We start from the raw sequence: 25,121 nt of genomic DNA, 5'->3' as shown, positions 1-25,121 counted from the left end.
AGTTGGGAAGAGACTGCTGGTGGATTTCTCTGCTAAAGCTGCAGAACATTCCCCTCAGATTTCCTTTTCTTTTGGCACAAATACCTGTGTTCGCAGAAACTGCACCTCTTCTGTCAGCAGCTGCTTCTCTTTGAAGAGCTGGTTCTGTTTGTTGAGGAGCTCCACCAGCTGCTGGGCAGTGACCTGGCAGTGCTTGTCCAGCTGGTGCAACCTGGAGAAACAGATGAAAGGGTTGCGCTGTGCCTGAAGTGGGAGTGCACCGCAGGGCTCAGATGTTTGCACTGCAGGTGAAGCTCCCAGGTGACGGAGCTCTGCCTGGCTCTACAATGGGACTGAAGTATTGCTCCCAGGGTAGGCATTCAGTGCATTCTGATGCTTTCAGCAAGCGTTTCTACATGTCTGCCCTTCTCATGACAGGACAGCAAGTCAGTGTTGCAACATCAGCAAAGGCCCCAGGGCTGCATCCCAGTATCTGCAGCTACGCAAGCTATGCCTTAAGCTATGCCTTGGTCTTCTCTGGCATGGATCAGGTGGAGGCAGGGATTCCTATAGAAAGACACCAAGAGCCCATGTCCCCAAGGGTCCCACTTTGTGATGCTGCTACACAGAGGGCAGCTGCACCTTTTCCTGTCTGGGGTAGAGGATTAAACATCTCCGGTCACTGCTCAGCACTCTGAATGCCACCATGGACGTTTTTAAGTTTGCCTGGATCAGTAGCAAGCAAAGTATATGGAAATATGCTGGAAAATGTTTTTACGTTAAATGCACTCCATCCATTCTTTAAGTAAAACCACCTTTAACTAGGAGGCCTTGCAGATATCTGTAATCTAGAGAAAAATGCACTTAGGAAGCAGGAAACAAGTTGCTTTTTGTTATGCTTAGGTCTAGATCCAAACTTCCCACTTGTTTTTTTAAAGGCTTTCTTGCTCAACATACTGAAATACAGCTTTCACCGAACAAGGTGCATCCTGTATCTCTTGTACAGTCTCTGCTTATAATGGAATTAGTTATATGCTCACAATAAGGCACATGATTTTCGGAATTTCTTCACTTTCAACTCCATGTGGTAGCTCTGACTTGTACAGCTGTCATAACTCAGCTCAGATCATCGCTCTGAATATTCACATTCTTCATCAGGATTGTTCAAATAAGTGCATCAGTAAACACCCCCAAATTTCTTGATAGTGAAATCTCAAACTTTGTATCAAAACCAGCACTTAGTGGTCTGCATCAGTCAGCCACCTTCTTTGAAGTCAAACCGCAAGAATCCTGCAGCAAACACTCTGAATGGATAAATTTCATCCTGCCCTGTTACTCTGCTAATATATACTGCAGAGAGGGCCGTGGGGAGCTGCAGGACCATCTCCTGGGGATCAGAACAAAAGTATATTCAGCAGGCTGCAGTGACAGCAGGTTTGTCAACATCCCATGATGTAAATAAAAAGACCACTTTAATAGCACAGAATATTCTATCAAATACACACTTACACACTCTGAGTTCAGTTTCACACTCCCTACACTTTCTAAACTGTAGCACATAGATACATGAGCTGGTCATGCTTGATTACTTTATTAAGTGTGATTTCAGGGGCAAGGAACTCCAAAAAGAACAACCACAAACCGAAACAAACAAGGACACAAACCCAAACCAAAATGAAATTCCCTCACACAAAATGCCCTTGCACACTTTTTTGGTTCTGTTTTCAAAGATACTTGCTCCTCAAGAGCATCAGATTGCTCCCAGTGTGTGCAAGGACAACAGCATTATTTGCTGGAGGCAATGTACCAGTTTCAGACTGGAGAGCTGAGTTCTGCCTACTATTTTGCCATTGATTTCCTTAAATGTGAGGTTTTGTGACCTTATCACGCTTCTTTATTTGTAATAAAGGCATCTTCCAGCCCTTTATTTATTTATAGAGCACCTACCTACCTGTGTGCCCCCGGTGGCGCACGGTGTTAGAACCGCCGCTTGCAACACCAGAGGGCCCGGGTTCGAATCCCCCCTGTGGCGCAAGGGGTAAAACTGCCGCTCTGCTACACTAGAGGGCTCGAATACCGGGAGTTGGACTCGATGATCTCTAAGGTCCCTTCCAACTCGCACGATACTATGATACTATGATACCGCTTTATAGCAGTACTTGTAGGAAAGAGTAGCTGGAATGTGCTGCCTTCAGGCAGCCAAAAAAAACCTCTAGTGCCACCTTACTTAGGTATAGCCTCAAGGCTAAGAAATCCTCTTTGTGCAAGGTCACCTCAGATAGTACAAAAGTCCCAATTCAACAACCACCAACTACAGTCTGGATTCAAGCCATTCAAATGTAAGCTTCTGATGAGTTCTACATTATATTAGTACCTTTCCCATTATGCTAGCACTTCAGTCTGCTTTAAGGGTCTTCAAGAGACCATCTTACACATTACTTCTGCTGCAGCTAAAGACATTGTTAAGTGCATAGACCTCTCAACAACAATTCTGCAGCAACACATGGAGCATCGTCCATCCACCCTGCATGCAAAGAAACCACCACTGAAGGAGACCATGAGTAAAGGACCTTCCTTCTTGTTGAGGAGAAGGCTCCAGTTGAAGAGACACCACTTCAGTGCAAAGAACTCTAGTTCTGGCACACAGAGTGAAGTATCTATCTTCCAGCTGATGGAAATTCTACATCAAAACTGCACCGTCTACTAGATACAGGCAGCCCATGCAAACCACAGAAACATCTCTGGATATGAGCCTTAAGTGTTCTCCATCGTAAAGCTCTGTATCTTATCAGATCCTGTAAAGAGTAATTTGGATGAACTTTTGTAAATATAGAACTCTCTAATGTTTCATAATTTTACCATGTCACATCAGACTAGCTCCTTAAACAAAAGTAGAAAATGATGCAGGCACTGAACTGGGCTTGGCTGGCAGACCAAACCTTTACTAGTATCACCTGTAGCCAGATCCAGATACAGGGTTAATAATGTTCCTTCCTACAGCTCTGGGTCATGATAATGAGGGAGTAGATCTCATCAGTGCACATCTCAGTCTATTAATTCCCAAATTCTGTCTACCATTCTGCTCTCCCAAAACTGCTGCCAAGCTGGCCCTTGCTCTGCATGCTGGGACGACCAGCCTGCTCCAGTGCAGTCAGCTCCCGAGGACAGGCTCTGGGCCCTCTCACAGTGTCTGCTATTACGTGTGACATGTGCAGCACAGCCACACATTCCCATATGCATTGTATCTGGCCTGCCTGCTGATCTCGTAAATGATTCAAGATGAGAAATGAACAGCTCCACCCACATTCACTGTACTTCCCATATGTTACAACTGCACATCGATGCCTGCCATCATTTTTACAACTGGGTGACAGAACCTTCTGCACATTTTGCTAATACGAGTGAGTGAGGTTGTGCAGTCACCACATTCACTTCGGCAACACCATCGACTGAGCAAATGTGCACCATGCCCTGAGCATGAGTGACCACTGCACAACGGCCCACACATTTCCCAGTGAGTTCACCTTCCCACTGGAGCACAAAGAGCTCCCCAGTTGGGATGCCAGTGGCTGCTGCTGCTCTGTGGCCTGGGAGCACTGAAGGGTGGGACCTGATCCCACTCTCTGCCATGTTGTTTCAAGGCAATGAGGATTAGAAACGTGTTATATTTGGACTATTTACAAGATAACTTTACATCAACAGGTAGCTTCCATATAGTCACAATAATGTCCTTAAATTATTTTTCCACTCAAACTGAGCCAGTCTACACCAATATTCCCATTTCTACACAGAGGCAGGAGATGGGCACTTTTGAGCAGCATAGGCTTCCAGCAGAGACCAAAATGGAGGCATCACAAGCTGCAGCAAAGCACTTCATGGTGAGCATTTTGTTCTGATCCTGAGCACCTGAGTTCGAGTGTAGCTCTGTGTCAGAGGGGTTCTGGGCTACCTTACCAACTTCATGCAGCACACGCTATAGCCTGCAGAAGGGCTCATCTCTCATTGCACAGAAAATGAACTTGGATCTGAACAAGCAGTCCTGGGATGAAATAGAAAGGACAGGTACATTTTGTTACATTACAGGTAGGAGCAAACAGCCAGAAACACCATAAACGCAGAGTGCAGAGCAAATCTGTGGCACCAAGGTGAATTCTGCTCAGCGGAATTAACTACAGCACAAAGCTGGGCTAGTGCCTTATGCCTACAGACAGATGTAACAGCTTCCTTTTCTACAGCCCCAGCACCGACCCAGTGGCACCTGCCAGGCCCCAGCAAGGATGCTGCAAGCCCCTGCTCTGGGGAAGTCAGACCCATTAATCCACAGGCAACTGTGAGCCATGTGGGAGAGCCGGTACTACAGGGGCGGGGGTAGGGCCTGTCAGCCCTCCCTCCTCTGAGTTGCACGGCTGACAAGGGAGAAATTAATGTGCGGGGATTGGTAGGCAGCACCCATCCAGCCAGCAGTGGGGATCAGTCCTTGACAACACAGAGGCATTAAAAAGGTTATTTACTCTTTCGGCACAGTCAGGGAACTAACGTAAAATGCTTTCCCTCTGCTCTGCCGAGTGGAATCTGCTGAAATGGCACGACTGGATTGCAGCAACCTGCAGCCGCTAAATCACCAAATCCAATAACCACGCTGCATTTACTGGCACACATCTTAATTAGGTTTTAATACAAGTAATCTGATAACTACTGCTGGCCAGCGCGCATGGAGCTGTCAGAGCTGAAAGGGCCGTTACCACCCTCACCAAAGCCCCCCATCTGCCAGTTGCTGTGAAGATGGGGGGCAGCCCGTCAGGCCAGGGGCTCCCTGTGGCAGGCCCAGAGCTCCCTTCTCTGCACACCACACAGCTCTGCACCATGGCCTCACCACTCGCCTGTGGGAGGGAAGGGCCTGAGACCACAAAAAGACTGAAAAGGGGATAGGCAGAATGGGGCAGCATGCAGCCCGCAACGCCTCCCCAGCCAGGAGGCTGGAGTACCAAGAGGGAGCATCTTTGTGCCCATGTGCCTGGGAATGGACATGGCAATCAAGTGCTGCTTCTGGTCATCAGGGGAAAGATGGGAGCAAAGGCACAGACCCCAGGATGCTGCACAGATGCTGTTGAAGGAGGGCAATGGTGGACCTGGTAGCCGGCCTTTTGTGAGCCTCAGGTAGTGTGTGCCAGGCTTAAAAACTACTAGCTAACAACCAGGAGGGAACAAGCCAGTTAGGAAAGACAACAAAAGCCAGCACTTTCCTTCAACAAGCTTCCACCCCTACTAGCATTTATTTAGGACATCTTGCAAATTCGCTATTGTACTGAAATGGTAGGAAGTAGTTAAGGTGGGGTAATTCACAGATAGCTGTACTACAACACATTGAAGGATGTTGGGCTTGTATATTCAGATAGTCAGAGGGTTAGGAAACACCAAAGCAAAAGCTCTCTGTGCAGTCTCTTCTGGCCCTGCCTCCCACCTCCAATGCAGCTCCCCCACACTCACCTTTTCCCCAGGCAATTCCCCACTATCACCGTTGAACTGTTTCAGATCATAAGTTCAGACTGTAACTATTCAGACTGTAAACCATAAGTTTGTGACAAACCCAATGAAATCACAAAGAACTTAATGTCTTAAAACAACAAGCACCACCACAAACCTTAAAACAAAAATGCTGGGGATCACAGCTTGCTCTTGACTAGGATAAAGAAGGCACAAAAATACTGCTCCACATGCATTGATGATCACACTTGCTTTGTCTGTGAGAGTTACAGAAAACTAGACTTACTGCCACTTGAAGAGTTCGGTGGTCCAGCTGGTGCTTATGGTAACAGAGGACCATCCTTTCTCAGCCTCCCAAACTGCGGTCACTCCCATCTTTCTTGTGGGGTCAGCAGCATGGGTCCTCTCTGCTTTTCAGCTCAACTCTGCTACTCTTCTCTCCTCCCTTTTCATAGCAAGAGTGAAGTCGCCCCTTTCTTAAAGACACCAAAATTTACTTTCAACAGCTCTATGTGCCTTCAATCAGCTCCACAGGCTACTAGGACACTAAAACTAGTTGTAAAAGTTAGTTCTCACATAAGCATCTGCATCATTGTGGTTTGCAACACTCACAGATTCACACAGTAAATTTCCAAGAAATTAAACAAGAACCTATAAATCTTGAAATGCAGGCAAATAGAGAACTATAATTCAAAGCTTTGCTATTGTTCTACGCTGGTATTTATTTAAGTTGTCAAGGCACAGATCAGGACCTTGTGACATGAACATCTCAGAGAATCTCCCTAAATGCTCCCAAAAATTAAACACTGTACTATCTATCCTTTAACTGAACCCCATTCTCCCTTCTTGTGTTAACAAAAGAGAAAAAAACTCTTAAAATCCTTGATAACGGTGAATGTCTCAGTACTGTTACACTTGAAGTTGTGACTTCTAGTACGGGGAGATGGTTTAAGGCACATTAACAGATGTTTCTGTGGCATTTACCACCAGACTGAAATCCTTACCAAAATTCTGTTGTCTTCTATAAGGCCAAGACTGTTGTTTGTTTAGCTGGACCGGGAATGCAATCAATACAAATTCTAGTTTAGTAAGGTAAGTACTTGCCTACTATAAGCTGAACAAACTGATCTAGCATATGTTAACAGTAAGTAACTTGAGATTAATATCCCTTGCAGAATCTGGAATCAAACACTTAAAATATCCACATCTCACCATGGGTCTGTTGACCCAGGTGGTTCTTAGTTAACGTTTTCTCCTTAATGTATATTGGGTAATCTCTAAATTTCCCATTATTAAAGATACTCTTAATTACTCCACACAATTTCCAAGAATAGGCTACATTACTACATCTTCCCCAAGAAGATAACCAAATGCATGCCATAAAAACAACTGCAAATAGGGTTTAATTAAAAGTTTACATAGAAACAGTAGCTTCCGCTTTATTTAAGATGTCATCACCGACTACTGGAATATATCTTCACTTTCACAGCTGGTCCTACAAGTTAAACAAATAGATCATGTAGGAAACCTGAGTCTGGGTCTATTCTTGGGCTTCCAGTAGCTCATGTCTAAAGTGCTGAAGAGAGTATTACCAGCCTGCTCTTCAGTAGGGGGTGTAGCAGCTGGGCTGAGCTGATATGTCAGTCACTTTTAGCCCACCTGGGTTTTGACAGGAAGGAAACCATTCAAGAGAATGGACAGGGTGCCGTAAAAGATACGGGTGAAACCTTTATTATTATCTCTGTTTGCGTCTGAGTCCCTAGGCTAAAAAAGTCTTTCTTCCTTTAGAAGAATTCAAATGCTATCACCCATGACAACGATGTGAACTCTGGATCAGTTTCAGTTTTGCTCTAGAAAAGAACAGTTCTCATTCATAGTTTTTGCTTACTGCTGAAAAAAAAAAACCTGTTTAGTAAGAATTCTCCAAATTATTCAGGCTATTAAATCAGAATGCCATAAGACATCTCAGGAGAAAAAAGAGGAGCAGAGCTGGAAGCAGGCAGTGTTACAGGAATACAATGAATCTTACAGTCAGGCTCTGTAAAACATTCACCTTTCTAATTTTGTTACGTGATGGACAGAACAGATTTTACACAACTTCCCAACCAGGAAACAGTGTCATGATAACGATGCAAGACCTCAATCTTAGCAAGCCTTCACAACTGACTGCTAATGTTCAGAAGGCTCATTCTACAAGGTACATAGGCACATTACTGATTTTTTTTTTTTCCTATGCTTGTCTTTTACTAGTTTTAACATCTTTTTGTTTTACTTTTTAGAATGCATGCTCCATTTTTCCCACATCTTACTGTTTCCTCTCATTTCAGACTAACTGGAACCTTTGCAGGTTGCTAGCTGGTGTCCGCACAAAATGATCCCGATATCCGAGTCAGGGAGATGGAGAATTTTTTAATGCAATCTGCCAAATCTGAACTCTTTCCTTCAGAAACACTTTGCCTTTAAAAAGAAATACCCAGCATGAACCTCATCAGAAGCGACATGTAACAGACAGTACATGTGGTGTTTGGGCAGGCGACAGAGAACTGAAAAAAAGTCTTTACTTTTTCTATCCCGTGGCATGTGCACAGTGTACATGTGGCCCAAGCTGACATGAGGCATTTGAACCAAAAAGCTGATAAAAGCATCAGCTTCTGTTAATTTACTTTTTCAGACATTGTCTTAATTAAAAAAATACTACTGCTAGAAAGGGTAGCGCAGCTGAGCTACAACTGCTTCAGTTGTTTCTGACAGTTGCAATTACAGGGTAGCAGCACAGCTTTGAGTTCAGTCCTGCTGTCCTTACTGAGCCCAAACTAGCTGCTGTCAGGAAGGACTGCAGGCACGGTATTACAGAGAGCATAAAACTTCTGTTTGTTGTCATTACTACCTGTGTCGGAAAGGTAAAATGTTTCTCACCGATGGCCTTTCAAATGGAAGCTCAGTAGTGCCAGGTGTAGTCCTTCTGATCCTGTTATCTGCAAGGGAGCCTTCCCAATTTAATACTTACATATCACAGCTCTTCAAAATGCTCCTCAGCATAAAAACCAAGGCTGTTATCCTGAATAGTTTGGCTGCTATAAAAATATCAGTGTTAAATATCTTTGCAGGCATCATTCATTAGCTTCTTTGATTAAATCCCATCACCTTTATTTGCACCTCTGATGTGCAAAATATGCCCCCCTTCCAGAATCATTTCAGATGTGTGATTTTGCCTACAAGCTCTGGAAGGCTAAACACATTTGCTTACTTCCAGGGCTCACACAAGGTTATCATAGTTTTCAAAAATTAGTGAAATAATTAATATACAGAGTGTAGTTTTATGCTTGTGACATACAAGAGGATGAAGATTACTTCAATGTAACAAAGATCATTTGTCTGTGCAGCATATGCAGATACATGTCTCCCATACAAGACCGCTGCTCTCTCTACACAGGCCATACTGCTTCCATTTGTGAACTTCTCCCAAGCCTAACTTATTCCCTTCCCTCACATACAGCTCTACCACACATCTATTCTCGAAATCTATTCCATCTTGGAAAGAAAAAGGAGCACCAAGGAACATGTAGAGTGAAAACATTATAGAGAAGATACTGGGAAGCAGGTGATATGAATAGACCAGGTGAGCAAAGGAATCCATGATGCGCATGGGATGCAGAGAAGAGCTGTGCATGGGTTTACCCAAGGAACTTTTTGGCTTCTGCTCCCCACTAGCACTGTCCAGACAGACAAGCATGGTTCTACCTTGCCTGAGCTACTGCTGTCACCCTTTGGACCAGTGCCTACCTCCCTGACTCCCTTGGTATGCCATAAAGCTTCTGTAGAGACTGAAGGGAGAGTCACAGCATGAAGAAAACACCGGGTGAGGAATGTCACACTGAACACCAAAAGCTGGGAAGATAGCATGGCTTACTGAAACAGGTTTTGCATTGGAAACAGCAGAGAAGAAAGGAGTTGCACCGTGAGAAAATGGAAGTCAGAAAATTGGGGAAAAAAATAAAGAAATAAAAATCTGAATGATCTGAGCAGTATTGTCAAGTGACCTCCATGGGCTCAGCTCTTGTGAATGCAAAGTCCATGTGATCTTTTGCCTTAAGGTATATTTAAAACACAGAAAATTATGGCAATTGTTTAGAAACACTGAAGGAAAACAGGGAAGCATTTCAGAGAAACACATCTTAAAAATAATTCTCTGTAAGAATGACTACTTATTTCATTATTTGTGTATATTAGTTCAATTTTGGTCTGAATTTACCACACCAAGCCTGAACTTGATCACTGCTACAAAAAGGTTTTATTCCTGCTTTAGAGGCAAAACTCATTGCAGTTGTCTTCAGTATAACCATTAACACCTTCACAATAAGCAATATGACTGCAACCCAGCAGTCTGGAGAAGAGTATCAACACACTCAGATCACAGCCAGTAGGAAGGGTCTACTACACCGTTTTGGGGACAGTACCTTAGCTCATGGATGAGAACAGCCAGCCTCTCAAACAGTGGCACAGGCCTTCTGAAAGCACCAGGCAATCTGAGCACAAATGTGGCTCCAGCCTGGCTCTGCTATGTCTTGGCTTGGCACGTCCATCAGCAGGCACCGGACCCTTCACAGGAATCCTGTGGTAAGGCTACTGGTATTTTCCAGCAGAAAAATTCATTCTGTCCAGAATATGCTTTCACGTGCTCTTCTGTTTTCCATGGAATTTTAGTTACTGTCAAAAAGTCCAATAAAACTTTTAGTCTTTTCTGGACTACAAGTTACAATGTATATTAATCATTTTCTTGATGCATCTTCAGTGCAAATACAGGAAGAATACTTTTCCATTTAAATTGCTTCAGAAGACCTTGCAAGAAGTAAGTTTGCTTTTCTCCTATTTTCTCACTGCCTTGTGAGGCTGTGAATGTTCCCTCCCTGGAAGCATTCAAGGCCAGGCAGGACGAGGCGTTGAGCAACCTGGTCTAGAGGGAGGTGTCCCTGCCTACAGCAGGAGGTAGGAACTAAATGATCTTAGTGGTCCCTTCCAACCCAAACCATTCTATGATTCTATATTCCCTATATTCTGTTCTTTCAACGGTAAGTGATAGTAAAGCTTTATGAAACAAGAGTTTAAACAGAAAGCTCAGAAGTACTGATATTCTGGGAGCTGATAACTCACATAAGTGACTGATCAATTCAAATTAAGTGCCCAAAATCACCTGTAGTAAATAAAGAAAACAAAGCCATGTATATTTAAAAAGACAACTGAACTGTGGTTTTTGTTCTTTTAAGTAGCAATACAGATAACAAGCATATTCACAAAATGAGAAGCAAGAGATCCATCTACTACTAATCAATTACTTGTCTTCTAGTCTTGGTAACCTCTGATACTGCTGCTATAGCATAACAATACTGTTATTCACAATTCATTACTGAGTGATCTACAAAGATGAAAGCAGATTTCTAAATGAATGCACCCTTTTGGTAACACACACAGCTATGACAGTGAACTCGCATGCTACCAGCACAAAACCCAGCCAGGATTTCTGGAAGACTGAAAGTTCAGCAGAGGACACAGGAGCAGCACAGGCCCCCATGGGCTCTCACCGGCCCGGCCCCATTCCTCCTCAGCAGCCACCAGACGGCTGCCTAGAGCCCTCCAGAGAGGTGCTGGTGGTCCTGGCACGGCTCTAGGCGGACAACTGCCCACCTCACACCTGGCCCAGCCATGGCGAGGTGACGAACAGGCTGACAGAGCCAACCCAAGCCTCACTCCCCGGGGAGGCTGCTTTTCATCGGCGCTGAGCAACATATGTGGGCTCAAGCAGGGGGGCACGAAGGCGGCTCAGGAAAAAGCATGCGCTGCTGTAACTAAACTGCAGATTAAGCTGAAGGCTGCTGTTTCCTAAGCTCCAGATAAGGACCCTTCTGGGCAGTAAGGAAAAAAAAAAAAAAAGAATAAAGAGCAGTAATTGTAGTTTTACTTCTACATTATTGTTAATTTGGGCTATATTAGAAAAGCATTTGTCTCAGATTAAGATAATATATTTTTCAGCAAGTATCCTCAGTAGGGAAGATGCTTCTGCAGTTAATGGTTTGTTTCTAATGTCTCTGAAACGATAACGTTGCCTGCTCAGCATGTATTTACCTATGAATGAATATCTAGGTGTCCCTCATGTTATCTCTTTACATAAAAATCACGATATGGGATGATAATGTCCTTAAGGTCTCTTCAAATAAAATAATCCTCATTTAATCAAACTCTTTTACTGCAGCATCAGATTTTTATATTTTCTTTGTAAAAAACAAGACTGAGAAGATAAAACTGCACTGACAGGTATAGCAAGAGGCAAGATTTCATTGACATCCACAGAGTAGTCTAACATTCTATTTTGTGACAAAAGAGAAACGAATAAAACCTATTTCTGTTACAGATCTAGATACAAAAGCCTTCCTTCTGATCCAGAATAACTCCCGTGAGCTGCAACATGAAATACTGAGACTCCCATAAAGCACAGAAAAGCCCACCGAGAGCCCAATCCTGTGTTAATAAAAACAAAAGGAATTTTGCCTTTAATAGGAGCAGGACCCTTGTTTGCATAAAGAGCAACTTGTCAAACAGAATACAAGTGCCAAGCTGGTACATTACAGCCACCAGCACAATAGCCCCAATCTTGTTTTTAACTAAGTAAATCCCAGAGAGAGCAGTTCCCCCTCAAAATCTGGGCATCAGCTACAAATTAAATGAATCGGTGTCTCAAAGTGTTCACGAAGGATGCAGGAAATTTGCAGAAGGGCACGAGGCTCTCATTGCAAGCAGAGGGAAACTGCATGCTTTCATTATAAAATACGAGAGTGTGAACAAAAACCCTGAGCACAATAGTCCTCTTTCAGGTATAAAGTTCAGAATTAGATCTGCAAGTTTCCTGCATGTTAAAAGAAGAGCAGAGAATAACGATATAAAAATCCTTCACGAAAAACCAACAAGCAAGGATGAAGCAGTACCCGCCTGGGGGCCAATTGCCTCTCCAGCAGCGGTAAGGCTGTTACTAGGCTTGCAGTACCATTTGTTCCATTACACAATCTCCTGAAGCCTTTTACAGAGAGCTAAAACAACTGCCTGTACCAACACGACACATGGCTTTCCATCCCGACTCTTTGCTAATCCAGACGCTCCAACCATCTTTCTTTAAGATGCCATATGGTTGGCAGAAGCCTGTAGATCTAGCAGCACATCTGCTTGTATGTTACTTCTCCCCTCCAACTCCCCCCTCCACACCACAAAAGAGAGAGCAAATAATTATTTAACATGTAACCAGTTAAACTGCATTTAAAGAGGACAGGAATTATTTAGCTCTAGATATTTAAAAAATATAGATTGTTGTAGAGGAACATTTGCCTATCAGTGATCTGACAAATACAGAGAAACAAAACAAAGGAATGAAAGGCATACGGGCAGAACGACTGCTACATTTGAATTATTTAAATGACTGCCATTTCAGACCTTATGCCCTAAGATTTATTTCCTGCATTACTGTGCCACTGAAGAAAAGATTGAATTTTCTCTCTCCGCTTTTGTCAGGGGTGACTCAGACAAGCAGACTAGGAAACTGTAATATACTGAACCGTGCTTTGTTAAGCAAGCAGAGTGAGTCTGTATGCTAATGACTCTGCAGGAATACACTGACACACTGATTTTTTTTGGTGTGATGAGCAAAGATTATTGACACTGTTGAAATCCTGGTTACGCTGGCATGCAGGCATCCAGGTTGTCTCTTTAGAATCCAGACGCTAGTAAGACAGGCTGCAAAAATAATTTTGTTTGTGATGAGTTATCATTTGACCATTTATGACATAATTGACTATAACAGAAAAGAAAATATACACTTTGGGGCTGGAATCAAAAAAACCAAAAACACCTAGAAAACAGAAATTATAAATAAACGTGCCTATAAAACTCTCATCAACCACTGTGATTGAATAGTGATCTCAGTTAATGAAGGACAGGCAGAGATGGAAATGTGTAAGGACAGACGGCACTTTGCAATTCTGTCTGCTGAGGATTTGCAGCACCTTTTGTTCAGAAACACTATTTCCTCATTCAACTTTTCATGCATAAGTAAAATAAGACATCAAAGAGATAAAAGATAACAGTTCTACCTCAAATGCTGCTCACATGTACAGTTCATGTGATTATCCACACAGACAGACAAAGTACACAGCATAAGGAACATGAAGCACGTTTAGGGTTTTTCTGAGAACAGAAACTATGCATGGATTTGCTCCCAGTAGTCTCCCCTTATCAACTCTCCCTTATACTGAGCATAGAGAATTTCACTGCCTGAACAGAGACAGCTTTCCTTACAACACAAGAATGCTGGTTTTTGACAACGTAACCTAGAAATAAGTGAAGGATGGGGTGACCAGAGCCCACCCTCACTGAAAGGTCCAGTGGAGTATTTCTGAGGACATAACACTCAACTTTCTATGCTATTTATTTTAGGTTTTGTATTCTCCTTTTATCCTGTGTCTCAAGGTGATTTTACTTTTCAACAAAATTGCCTTCGAATAGTCTAACAAAAAAAAACCAACAACCCAAACCCAAAAGGCCATTTTCTGTTCCCATAATTCCATTATTTTCCTTTTTCTTTAAGATAAAGATGACAAAAGTTTAAAACACAATTTAATTTCAAAACGTAAATTGTATCAATGCATTCAACGAGGCAGAATTTGCTCAGTTAAGATGTGATAAGGGTTGGTTTACTGCCCATAATAAATAACTGCAATAAGAAATGTTCATTAATAACTACAACTTAACATTATAAAACTCTCCATAGTTCAGAAATTAGGGAACTACTTACATGCTGAAAAAACACAACCAACAATCAAAACTAAACACACAACACACACAAACCCCCAGAAAACCTGGAAAATAAACAAGCCCAATCCTCTAGCCTCTTAGATGAACATCTTTCCAACCTACTTTGTTTAGCATACATTCCTGATCATTAATCATTTTTTATTTCAGATCTTAAGGGCCAGGCAGGGCCACCTGCACCACCCTTCTCTGAGGATTCTGGGAGATGTCAGGGAAATTTTTGTCCCAAACAGAATTGTATCCATTAACATCCCTTACTTTCCCTGATGGAAAGCTACAGTCAAATTTTCCTGAAAGATTCTCGGTAAACCAGACAGTACTTAGTAGGTCAAAATACCTATTTTGCCTACTTGGTTGCTTTGGATACCAAAGGAATCAAACCAGCAGGATCTCCTCTGAACTGATAGTCAAAACCCATCATCCCTAACCAAGTTCAGCATCTCTCTGAACATCAGCTGTGACAGAAGCTCCAGAAGATGCTGTGCTTGGAGCACAGTCACATAGATTCTCACATCCCATTCCAGTCCCTCACTGGAGGATTTCAGTACATCCTTTCTTCATTAAAAGCCCATACAAACATCTGAAACTGAATTTCAGAAACAACAGGGCTGGCCAAGAGTGGTCCTTTGGACTATGTGAAACATGCTTTGGATTAAATATCTAAGAATTTAGGGATTACAGTAAACACTGCTTGTGATTACTGCAATAGGAGACAAAGCATATAGTTTAGATAGAGGCAGAAGAAGGCAAGTGAACTTTGTATACCTGCTTTATCTTCTTGTTTCAGAACAGGCAAATGAAAAGAAACCATGGGCATCTTGGCCAAAACTCACTGCAAACTGACCACTGTAGAAAGAATGTGAATGCTTTTATGTGTTACATTCTTTCTCTTAACAGTGTCTGCCAAGAGCTTCTCCCTTGTCTGGAGACTCCAACTACAATGCTTCATAAAATGCTCATCCTCAGTGATCTCTGGTCAACAGTGCCAATGAGTTCACTGGATTGCAGTTTGGACCATTCAAAAAGAACCGTCTCTCTTTAATTTACTAATATCACAGTAACATAGCTACAAATGCAAAACAAGGTGTTAGTTTATTCGTTAGTTTTTGAAGAAAAGACAGTTCCTATTGCATGGAATACTCAAGATCATAAAAATACTCTTAATGCTTGAGGTATTCATACTCATACATACAGGTAAACCTGAAAGGTCTGATATCGTTAAGCAATCATTGTAAATTATCTACTCAGTTTTATTAGGCGCTGCACTAATTGAAAGAAATAACACAATATTGCTCTTCCACTGAGACAAAGAAAAATGGGGAATTGAAAGCAAAGTCCTTTTCATTTGAAAAGGCCTGAACGAGGAAGCGTGGATGTTAGCAAGGGAATGAGGTTTTTTTTCCCTTAGCACACCCATTAAAAACAGAAAGCATAGAGCCCCTACAGTAAAAAATGACAACACTTCAAACTGACATTTTTGTTTTACAATTCCAGTTTTGGTATCATTTCTAGATGGGATAGTGACTGCGTATTTAATTCTAAGGATACAATAAGAAAACATAGCTTACAGAAATTAAGTATTCAATAAGGTATCGGAAAGATTTCCGCTAACATTTCTGCCAGTTTCATGGTATTCAAACTATTTCAATGCAAAATTAGAGAAAATAGAGCAATTATGAAAATATTTAAGAATATTTTTAATTTTCAGGTCTGTGGTACTGAAGTTCCACATTTCTGCAGTTCTCAGCTCTGGAAACACCCTTCCTTGAGCTTTTAACTTTGCCTTCCCTCATCCTCCACACACAGACTGTGGAAGAGTTCAGCCTCCACACTGCAGTTTGTAACATCAGAAGTGCACATGAACAATAGCCCTCCTGCGAATTATTACTTATTCAGTAACGACATACATCTTACATGTGCACAATATACTATATTCAACTGTTATGATCTATCACTGTAAGGTGCACATCCACTTACTCCAGCATCTCTCTACAGCATTTTGAGTTCTGAAATTTTACTTGCATTGTGATGTCTCCACCACCATCACAGCACCCTTACAACAAAAATTAGTAGGCCAAGATAGTCTTCTAAAATTAAACTCCGATCTGAAAGGTATATTTGAACATTTGGGGACCTCTCTTCAGATGCTGACAGCGAGACATGTGAGCGGATGTAGAGAGAATCTGGATATATGGTTCACATATGGGCCTAACAAGAGCAATCTCTTCATATAATGAATTATTTCTCATGCTAAGTCTACCTTGTTTTCTAATGTCATCTGAAAGGAATGCTGGAATCTGGGACAGCTTTCCACATCAGAGTCTGTTATTTAGCTGCCTCATGTCAGAATTATTATCTAATTTCATAGGACTTCTGCAGATTTTTTTATTTTTTTTTTTAACTGGTTTTTGTACTGTTCTTTTGTTTGTTTTGTTCTGCTTTAATACAACCAATACCACATCTTCTTAGGAAATCTTTTACTTTTTCCTTATTCTTATATCTTATTTCCTTACATCCAAAGCACCTGAAGTTATACAGGTGTCCTTAGTGATAGCAGCAACCTTTGTCTTTGCCTTCCTTTCCTGCACATTTTTTCTTAAGGTAAGCTTGGACAGCATGTTAAATATTGGATTTACATTGCATTTCCATTTCAGCTAAAATGCAGCTTTGAGTAAAATGGCCTGTGGGGTTATATGATATGTGGTTTCACACAAACCTTTACAGGACAGAACTAATTCAATAGGGTTTATTTTTCACTTCCTCCTGATCGCTTTTTATCTTCAGCTAACACACTGAATTCTGCACTGTACAAAGGAAAGCTCAATATGACTGCTCATGTAGAGTCATGCTTGGGACCTATTTGGATCTAGAATCAGATGAAGGACTTGTGCTCAAAAAAATTAAGTACTCAGCAATCTCAATTGATTTTTTCTTTTTTAACAGGTACAGTACCACAGTTCTGGGGCACTGTTGCAAAAACAAAACAAAACCTTCACTTTCACTTAGGGAAAAATATTCAATTAAGAAGAATGAAGGCAAAAGTTGCTTAGAGCTGCCCAGCTATTTTGCAGTTAAGTCATCACTGAAATCACTTAAGTCATCAGAGACAAAGGGGTTTAATAATTTACAGCTAGCTACGAGTCACAAGTTTCACAGGCAGGTCTTCATTTAGTTCCCCACGTGCTAAAGAAATGAAAAATTCCCTTTCTGATTCAAGGTCCTAATTAGGATGATAACTGGAAGAATTCCAGAGCCATCACATTTGAAAATAACAACCTATCTATTTACAACCAACCTCATTTGTGGCATATCATGAGGGGAAAAGAAAGACTACACCAAATGAACTACCATACCCAGTTGAGGTCTGAACTTTTCCAAGTTTCAAGGAAGTCCAGGACTTTGGAGGGAACTCAGCCAGTAATTCAAGCAAAGATTCTTCAAAGGATAAAAGGGGCTGATATATATATATTTTTTCCTCTTTAACTAAAAGCAGCATCCCTGGTTTCTGAGAACAGAGTTTTGGAAGAAAGGAAGAAAACAGAATTACAAATAGCAATCAAAGCTTTCTGTTTATGATGCTACCATTTCACCTATGAAAAAACCCAGTTGTCTTCATCATCATTTCCAAACAATTGCATTATTTAAGGCAATGGTGGAGTACGAGACTGGTCTGTTTCCCACATTTTCAGTTGTCTCAGCTGGAAAGTGAATAAGGCTATTTCCCCAGGATGAGTGAATAATTTAACTCAGTGCAGTTTTGCACAAAATTATTTCCTCAACTGAAGGAGGGAAAAAAAAAGCATGGCTAGTCAAACTCGTGTTAGAGAAGACACAGATTTAATTTTATTTCCTAAAAAAACCTGTTAGTTTCCACAAAGTTTAACTCACAGCGCTACTGTTAAATAAGTATAAATCTTCACATTAAATCAGCATGGTTTTCTGTGCTAAGAGTTTACTGCCTCTGCACAAAGTGTCACATACAATACTTATGTATTACCTCTCAAACAATACTGCATCAATCTGGGTGAGATAAAATTTATGCTGGAATAGGCACAGGATGAAATCCCCACATTATACACTGATACTTAGGAGAGGTCTGCTGCATGCAGAACTGGTTTTGATCTTTAGATCATAAACTCCTGGGGGCACAGATCTTCTTTAATTACATGACTACAAAGCACCATGTGTTTCCATTATGCTATTTAAATAGTAGATTTAATTTGAATTTACATTTATTGATGTAAACATTACTGACTGTAACGGTACCCTCCAGTCTGATGCAGAAAGTCACTGAAGTTTTAGGAAAAAAAAATAAATAAAATCCTTCCCATAAACATGACAAAGGTAAGAATTTCCAAATGTACTATTTGAAAAAAAATGAACAGAAATTAATAGGAGAGAATAAATTTTAGGAGGACAGGCATTTTAACATGATATCTTCATACAAATGACACTAACACCTCAGGTAGCCCTAGTCCACAGTTCTGCTCTAATACTTCTGTCTTGCATTTATTGCAGGACTGAATGAATTCAATTGTCTCCAGCAACCTGCATTCCACTGATTATTGAAAGCAGCATGGGAAGGCTCGTTCATTTACCTTACAACGCTGCTCTAACAGAAGTGGAAGCTCTGTTAATGAATGTAACTGTCAGGACTCCAATCAGTTCTGCTTTTTACCGTAATTAATCCTATCTCTGATTTTGTGTGTATAGTCCAGTCATTGAAAACTTCATTTTGTGTGCCTTCTGTAAATTCAGTGAGGTTCAAATAGACTAGAAAGGTACCGAATCCACTGAGAGTTAGGAGGGCAAATAAGTGTAAAGCATTTTTACACAACAATTTCAGGTAAGCTTTTCTTTCTATTAAAAACACATGTCCAAAATTGCACTAATGCTGCAAGAGTCTTTAGTTTCATCCTAAAGATAACTTGCAAACACTTAAAGAGTTACTGTTTGGAAGAACCTAGGCAAAAAGTAGAAAAAAAAATTATCTACTATAAAGATGCAATGTATTTTTCAGTTACTGTCACGTTCCTATTAAAAACAACTTTCAAATAGTGGATCTTGTAAATTATATGTAATCAGAACATACAAGCACTAATTTACCAGCCTAAAATTTGCCAGAATAGATATAATTGAAAATGAAAGCAGACAGCTATGTGAAAAGTAGTAATATTCAGCACATATTATACTGCTTTAGACTTCACTGATCAGTTTTCATGATATAACTCACAAGGCAGCTAAGCAAAGTAGTAAGCTGCAAGTAAACACTCTTCCTTTCTGTCTACAGAAGTAATTTTTTTCAGATCAAGGAATACTTTTTGATTTTGGACATGACCACCCCTGACCCATCCTTCTTTTTCATTTTGTCCTTACTCTACCTTGCAGAAAGAAAGAGTGGAATACAGGACCTTCTGGCTAATCTAAAGACACGTGGGCAGAAAAAGACTTAATAAAAGAATCTTAATAAAGATTCACTACAAATCTCCCAATGGTGGGAACATAATTATGCAGATAAATGATCATCTGGAATAATCTTGGATTTTTGATCACATCACCAATAAACGCTGGTACATAGGCTAAGTTAGCATAGACTAACTGCAAAAATAAGTTATATTAAGTACACTGAAAGTGTAAGACTGACAGCTTTCTTGATTCTCTGCACATAGAGGACTACAGCACTGTGACTTGTTCTGCTCTTGCCCACTCCCTCCATCTCCGATTCTCATTTGCTTACCTACTGAATGAAGGTAATAACCCTTCGTAAAAACAGTTTTCTTTAGACATTTGCAGCTTTGGAACACTGGAAAAAAAATGCAGTGGATCTACCAGACTCATTATGCAAAAATGTGCAAGCCTTCCTTGTGAACTTACAGACTATCTAAATGACTCTAAGAGAAACTAACAACTTTCTGTATGCAACAGTGCAAAAACCTTAAGTAAGACACCATTAAGCTGGTGCACATGCATGCTTTGTCAGAGGTTAAATATTCTCCTTTTTCTGCACACAATCTGTACAGTTGCACACAGAACTGAATAAGGAAGCCACAGCACTATTTCTGAAAGGTAAGCACAGGTCTTAGTAGGACTTTCAAGAATAGCGCAATATTTACAATATTTTTACAATAAAAGCAATTGTTCCAAGATGGCCTTTGTACCAGGATGTTTACTGCAACATCTGGGTAACCTAGTAATTGCTCAGAGAAGTTCATAAAACTTCTTTATTAGTAAAGCCCGAAAGGAGGTACGACGGGGAGATGTTATTCTACAAGCACATCACTCAACAACCTCCTTTTGTTTCTTAATCCATAGCACTCAACAACCACCTTTTGTTTCTTAATCCATAGCACTCAACAACCTCCTTTTGTTTCTTAATCTTTGTGTTCCTGCAACAACTTTCTCCAGACCCGGGCAGCTCTTATAAATACACCAGCAAGATAAACAAATGCAAAACAAACAATAACTTGGAGCATGATACTTCACACACTGCAAGTCTCCATAGCATGGCTTCTGCAATCTTAGAAGTGACATCGTTTCTCTGAATGTGATTCACAGAGAGAGTATGGGGCACACTACTATAGTGGAGACCGTGAAGAATCAGGAATGGTGATGTCTTTTTTCCTCTAGGCTGAGACATGAGGGTACTAGCTCTGGTACAGCAGCTGTCTTACCAGCTCCTGGATTAGTTATGGGAGAACTAAATACTGACATGCACTCTCCCAGATGAAACACCCCTCACTACATTCATATTACTGAACAAAATAAACATAACATTTCATGATCTTTGAATACAGTGTTTATAGAGGGAAACTCCAACATTCCTATAAACATAAGGAGCAATGCAGTCTTCGTTCTTGTCATAGCGTATTGATTTTACATACATTTATGAGAAAACTACTGTGCAAGCTTTCAACGTAGCAACAGTTTTCTTAGTAATACTACAAAAAGCTTTTTTTCTTTAATACAGTTTGAAAACAGCCCTGCAATAAAAAAAAATGAAGAAGCAAATGATTTAACACCCTTTCTCCCCTTCTCTATCCTATCACAGAACACCAAAAACAGTATTCCTGTGGTACTCATCACTGCTTCTAACAGTTAGACTGTTTCTTATTTGTGCATTAAGATCGTTTATTTTTTCAAGGTTAGGACATAAATGGCTTCGCTCACCTTTACCTAATGCACTATGAATCTGCAAGTAGTAGCCCTTGGGAATTAACTTTCAGAATTCGTGGAATTATCCCAAACACACATCAAGGTTGATCTAGGACAAGATTTCAAGTTTCTCCTACAAAGGCTCAGAAGTGTTTGCCAGTCATGTAGATACAGCACTGACGAAATACGCTCTTCTCTGAGACAAGAAACATAGTGCACAATAATGCAGTGAAAGGAACATGCAACTATCGCAAACAACTGCCTGTTACAATTAGCCTTTTTGGCATGAAACCTGGATTTCTTCATGTTACACTCCAATTCAATGTTTTCTCCCTTTCATATTCACTACCAATTTCTCTGAACCCAAAAATGTCAAGAGGTCAACAATTACATTGTTCACAATAGACCTCAAAAGTAAGAGTGACCCTATGTTATATCTTCATTTTTCTCCTTTGATCATCATTTTATTTGACTGTATTTCAGTAAATTATCCATGTAGTTTTTATTTTGACAGCTCTCTTTACAGCAGTAAAACAAAATGTGTGCATTGCAAATGGCAAAGATTCAAATTTCAGCTATGTTTATCCAAAATAGCACTGAACTGCTTCTGTACTTATGCTATACTGCCTACAGCCTTACGGAAGGGGAGACAGATGGGATGAATTTAGCAGGGAAACAGCTGTGGCTTGAAGAAGAGACAAGCAAAAGTTTCGCTATCAGGCTTCATTATGTATCAAGGTACCAGTAAAATGTGTATCCGTAAGGCAGCCAAAAAAGTGTTTTTCATTTGACTAGTGATAATTACCTTTTCTCGACAGCTGACAATGTTCTAAGCAGCATTAAATAGGTATAATAATTAAGCAATAAGATAAGACAAGCAGTGCCTTGCTGGGGATTATGGCTTGCCTCGGGCATGTTGGGAGGCACAAGGCTGAATGGTGAGTGACTTCAGCCACCCACGAAATGCAATAATCCCCCAGAAATGCACTGCCTGGAGTGTCATCTTGCTATTAAAAATGGAAATTTAAAAAGGACAAAACGTTAGACGTGTTTCCTGTAGATTTTTTGACATGGGCTAACATTACAGAAAGCTAATGAAGAAATTCCATTTCAGCCCAGCCTTTGAAAACCCTTTTCCAAGGAGACAATTACCTCTGTTCTACATGTTTCTACACTGTATTCAAAAAATGGACTTGAGAAGCACATGGATTTGCATCATCTAACATCTGAAGAGGCACACCATATTACAATATCCTTCATGATGGTAAATGTTAAAGCCAGACTGTTTCTAAGATGTCTCCAAATATTTACTCTGTGCAATTGTCCAAGCATGGTGTGATTTTACAGACAAACTTTTTGCACAGGATGGGGGAAAGGGGAAGAGGAAGAAAGAGGAATAGAGGGAGAGAGATCACAAAGTTGAAACTAAGAATAAATCCCTCCTAGTGTTGGTAGTGCTAGTGTAGCACTCAGAAGGATTACACCAGCTCACATAAACAGAGGAAAATTTATTATAATTGCAGCTGTTGCACTATGAGAACCTTTTGAATCTGGAGACTTGGAAGCATCCAACAACCTTGGCTTGAATCAAATAAAAATTCTAAATGCCTTTCAGGAACAAGTTGGGTCAAAGATGAGTTTCCTTTCCCATAAATAAAGGTAGAATAAGATTGTAGGAGGTTAAAAAGGTCTTTACAAAAAATAGCTCTAGGAAAGAGTGGCATTTTAAGTTACAGAAGAAGAGTCTATCTGCACTTTTTAGAAGTGCAAAAACAACGGTGCAAAAACAAGTCTTCAGTCTCATAATCTGGAACCAACCCCACTTCCAATTAATTTGAAAAAGTGAAAAAAAAGTCACAAACAAAAAATCTCTTTAAATGCAACATTAGTTGTGGAACTTACTGACACATCAAGGTTAAACATAGAAAAATTTAGAGGCAGGTTAGGCACAGGGAAAATGACAGCAACCACAACTATATTAACTTCAATTAGAGCAAAACTGTATTATGTGCAAGTAACTACAATGTTGAAGTTACTACCAAAAAAGCTGGGTTCCAACAGCCTAGCAAAAATCAACTCACTCATTATATTAAAAACATCAGCTGTCATTAGTTTTGGGTCTCCTTACAACACTAACCTTCAAAGCAGGTAAGTGCCAGGATTTTATTATGGCACTGGTAAATTTTAAATGTTATTCATCAGTTTTCAGTTTCAGTTCCCCATTACGTGGAAAGAGAAGACAGTCTGAAAATTTCAGCTACACATCATACATAGAGACCAAAACCAGAAGAAATTCTGCTACTGCTGAAAGGAGTTTGCCAAATAGGTTAATAGATTTTAATAGTATAGTGACTTTACTATAGGCCCTGTTTTCTATTGAAAAGATCTCAAATACTGCTAAATATTCCAACTACCACAAGAAATATGGTACAGAAAAAAGAATTTTGAAAATGGAGATGCAACACAATATGGAAGAAAATAAAATGACCATAACAGTCACAGATTTCAGCAAATTTATTTTTAGATAGTGTAAAGAACCAAGACTTGCTAAAGATGTATCTAGCTCTAGGAGAAACATGGGAAGGACTGTCCTCTAGAGTGCATACTATATTGGGAAGGTTATTATCCTGAGTAGAAACCTTTATTCTGTAGCTCTGAATACATATTAGCAAATGCTTTACATGATGCACGATGCATTTCGGTGCTGTTTCTTGCCATTAAACAAGAAAGTTTTTATGAACTCACAGGCAAGGGTGCAATGTGATCAACTGACTGGTCCATTACTAATGTCATTGACCAGAAAGGCTACTAGCAGTCACAGAAGGCAAAAATATTCAAAGGATGTGGTGGCTAAAGGAAATTGGTAGATTAACACAACAAGGACTGCATATCATCACCAGAAGCAATCTCCAATTGAAAAAAAAGGGAGATTAAAAGTTGGTTTTTCACTGGAAGTCCATGGCTATAATTGTAACACAACCCTTCTCTAGCATCAGTACGATGCTCTGCATGGGGCCAAGAATTTATAGATTTTGCCATAATAAGGAGAGTCTGCACTGGGCTGCTGAAGACATCACCTTTATCCACCTCCTTTTCAGAGGATAGAATCAAGAATTCTTTGTTAATGCTAAATTAACATTTAAATTTGAAACCCAGCAACTGTGCTGACAACAGAAAGTAACAAGAACAGCCTGGAACCTTATGCTGTGCTGTTTTATGTCACACATTTCAAGGCTTTTTACATTCCTGGTAGACAAGAACACAAGCTTACTATTAGTGAGCTGAAGGCTTTGACTCCCAGAAGCTGAAGGCATGAATAAGAACTATCCCTCACGTTTTAGAGAAGGCTGAGAACATCAAAGCAGTCAAGTTGAAGATATCCTCAGCAGTGGACAATTATCAGACTCTTAACAGAAGGGATGTTAGTCAGTGCTAATAGCTGTTCAAAAGGGAAGCAAGTTATTTGTGCCTCTAGCTTTTCTTCGAGGCATAGACTATCCCCCATGCCTCAAATATCCCCATGAATCATCTCTTTCCCAAATATTATCCTCCAATTTCTAAAACACTGCAACTGTGGTGACCAGCTGTTACCAGTGTGTTACACATGCAAAGCGAACATGGACACGGTGTACTTTTTCCCCTCTATATAGTTTACA

At 40.5% G+C, this 25,121-nt stretch overlaps 1 protein-coding gene across 3 annotated transcripts in view; it reads right to left on the bottom strand.

The window, feature by feature from the left end:
- The window catches only part of SDCCAG8 (SHH signaling and ciliogenesis regulator SDCCAG8), a 98,510-nt gene that overhangs the window by 5,086 nt on the left and 68,303 nt on the right, over positions 1-25,121 (bottom strand). For all 3 annotated transcript variants that reach the window (XM_072333843.1, XM_072333842.1, XM_072333844.1), the window contains exon 17: positions 85-211. In XM_072333843.1, the coding sequence (XP_072189944.1) occupies positions 85-211 (127 nt within the window). The remainder of the gene's footprint in view (positions 1-84; positions 212-25,121) is intronic.

Source organism: Excalfactoria chinensis, chromosome 3 (genome assembly GCF_039878825.1).
Source record: "Excalfactoria chinensis isolate bCotChi1 chromosome 3, bCotChi1.hap2, whole genome shotgun sequence".
Lineage (NCBI taxonomy): Eukaryota > Metazoa > Chordata > Aves > Galliformes > Phasianidae > Excalfactoria > Excalfactoria chinensis.
Note: the sequence above shows the minus strand (reverse complement) of the source record. Positions and strands in the feature narration are given on the sequence as shown.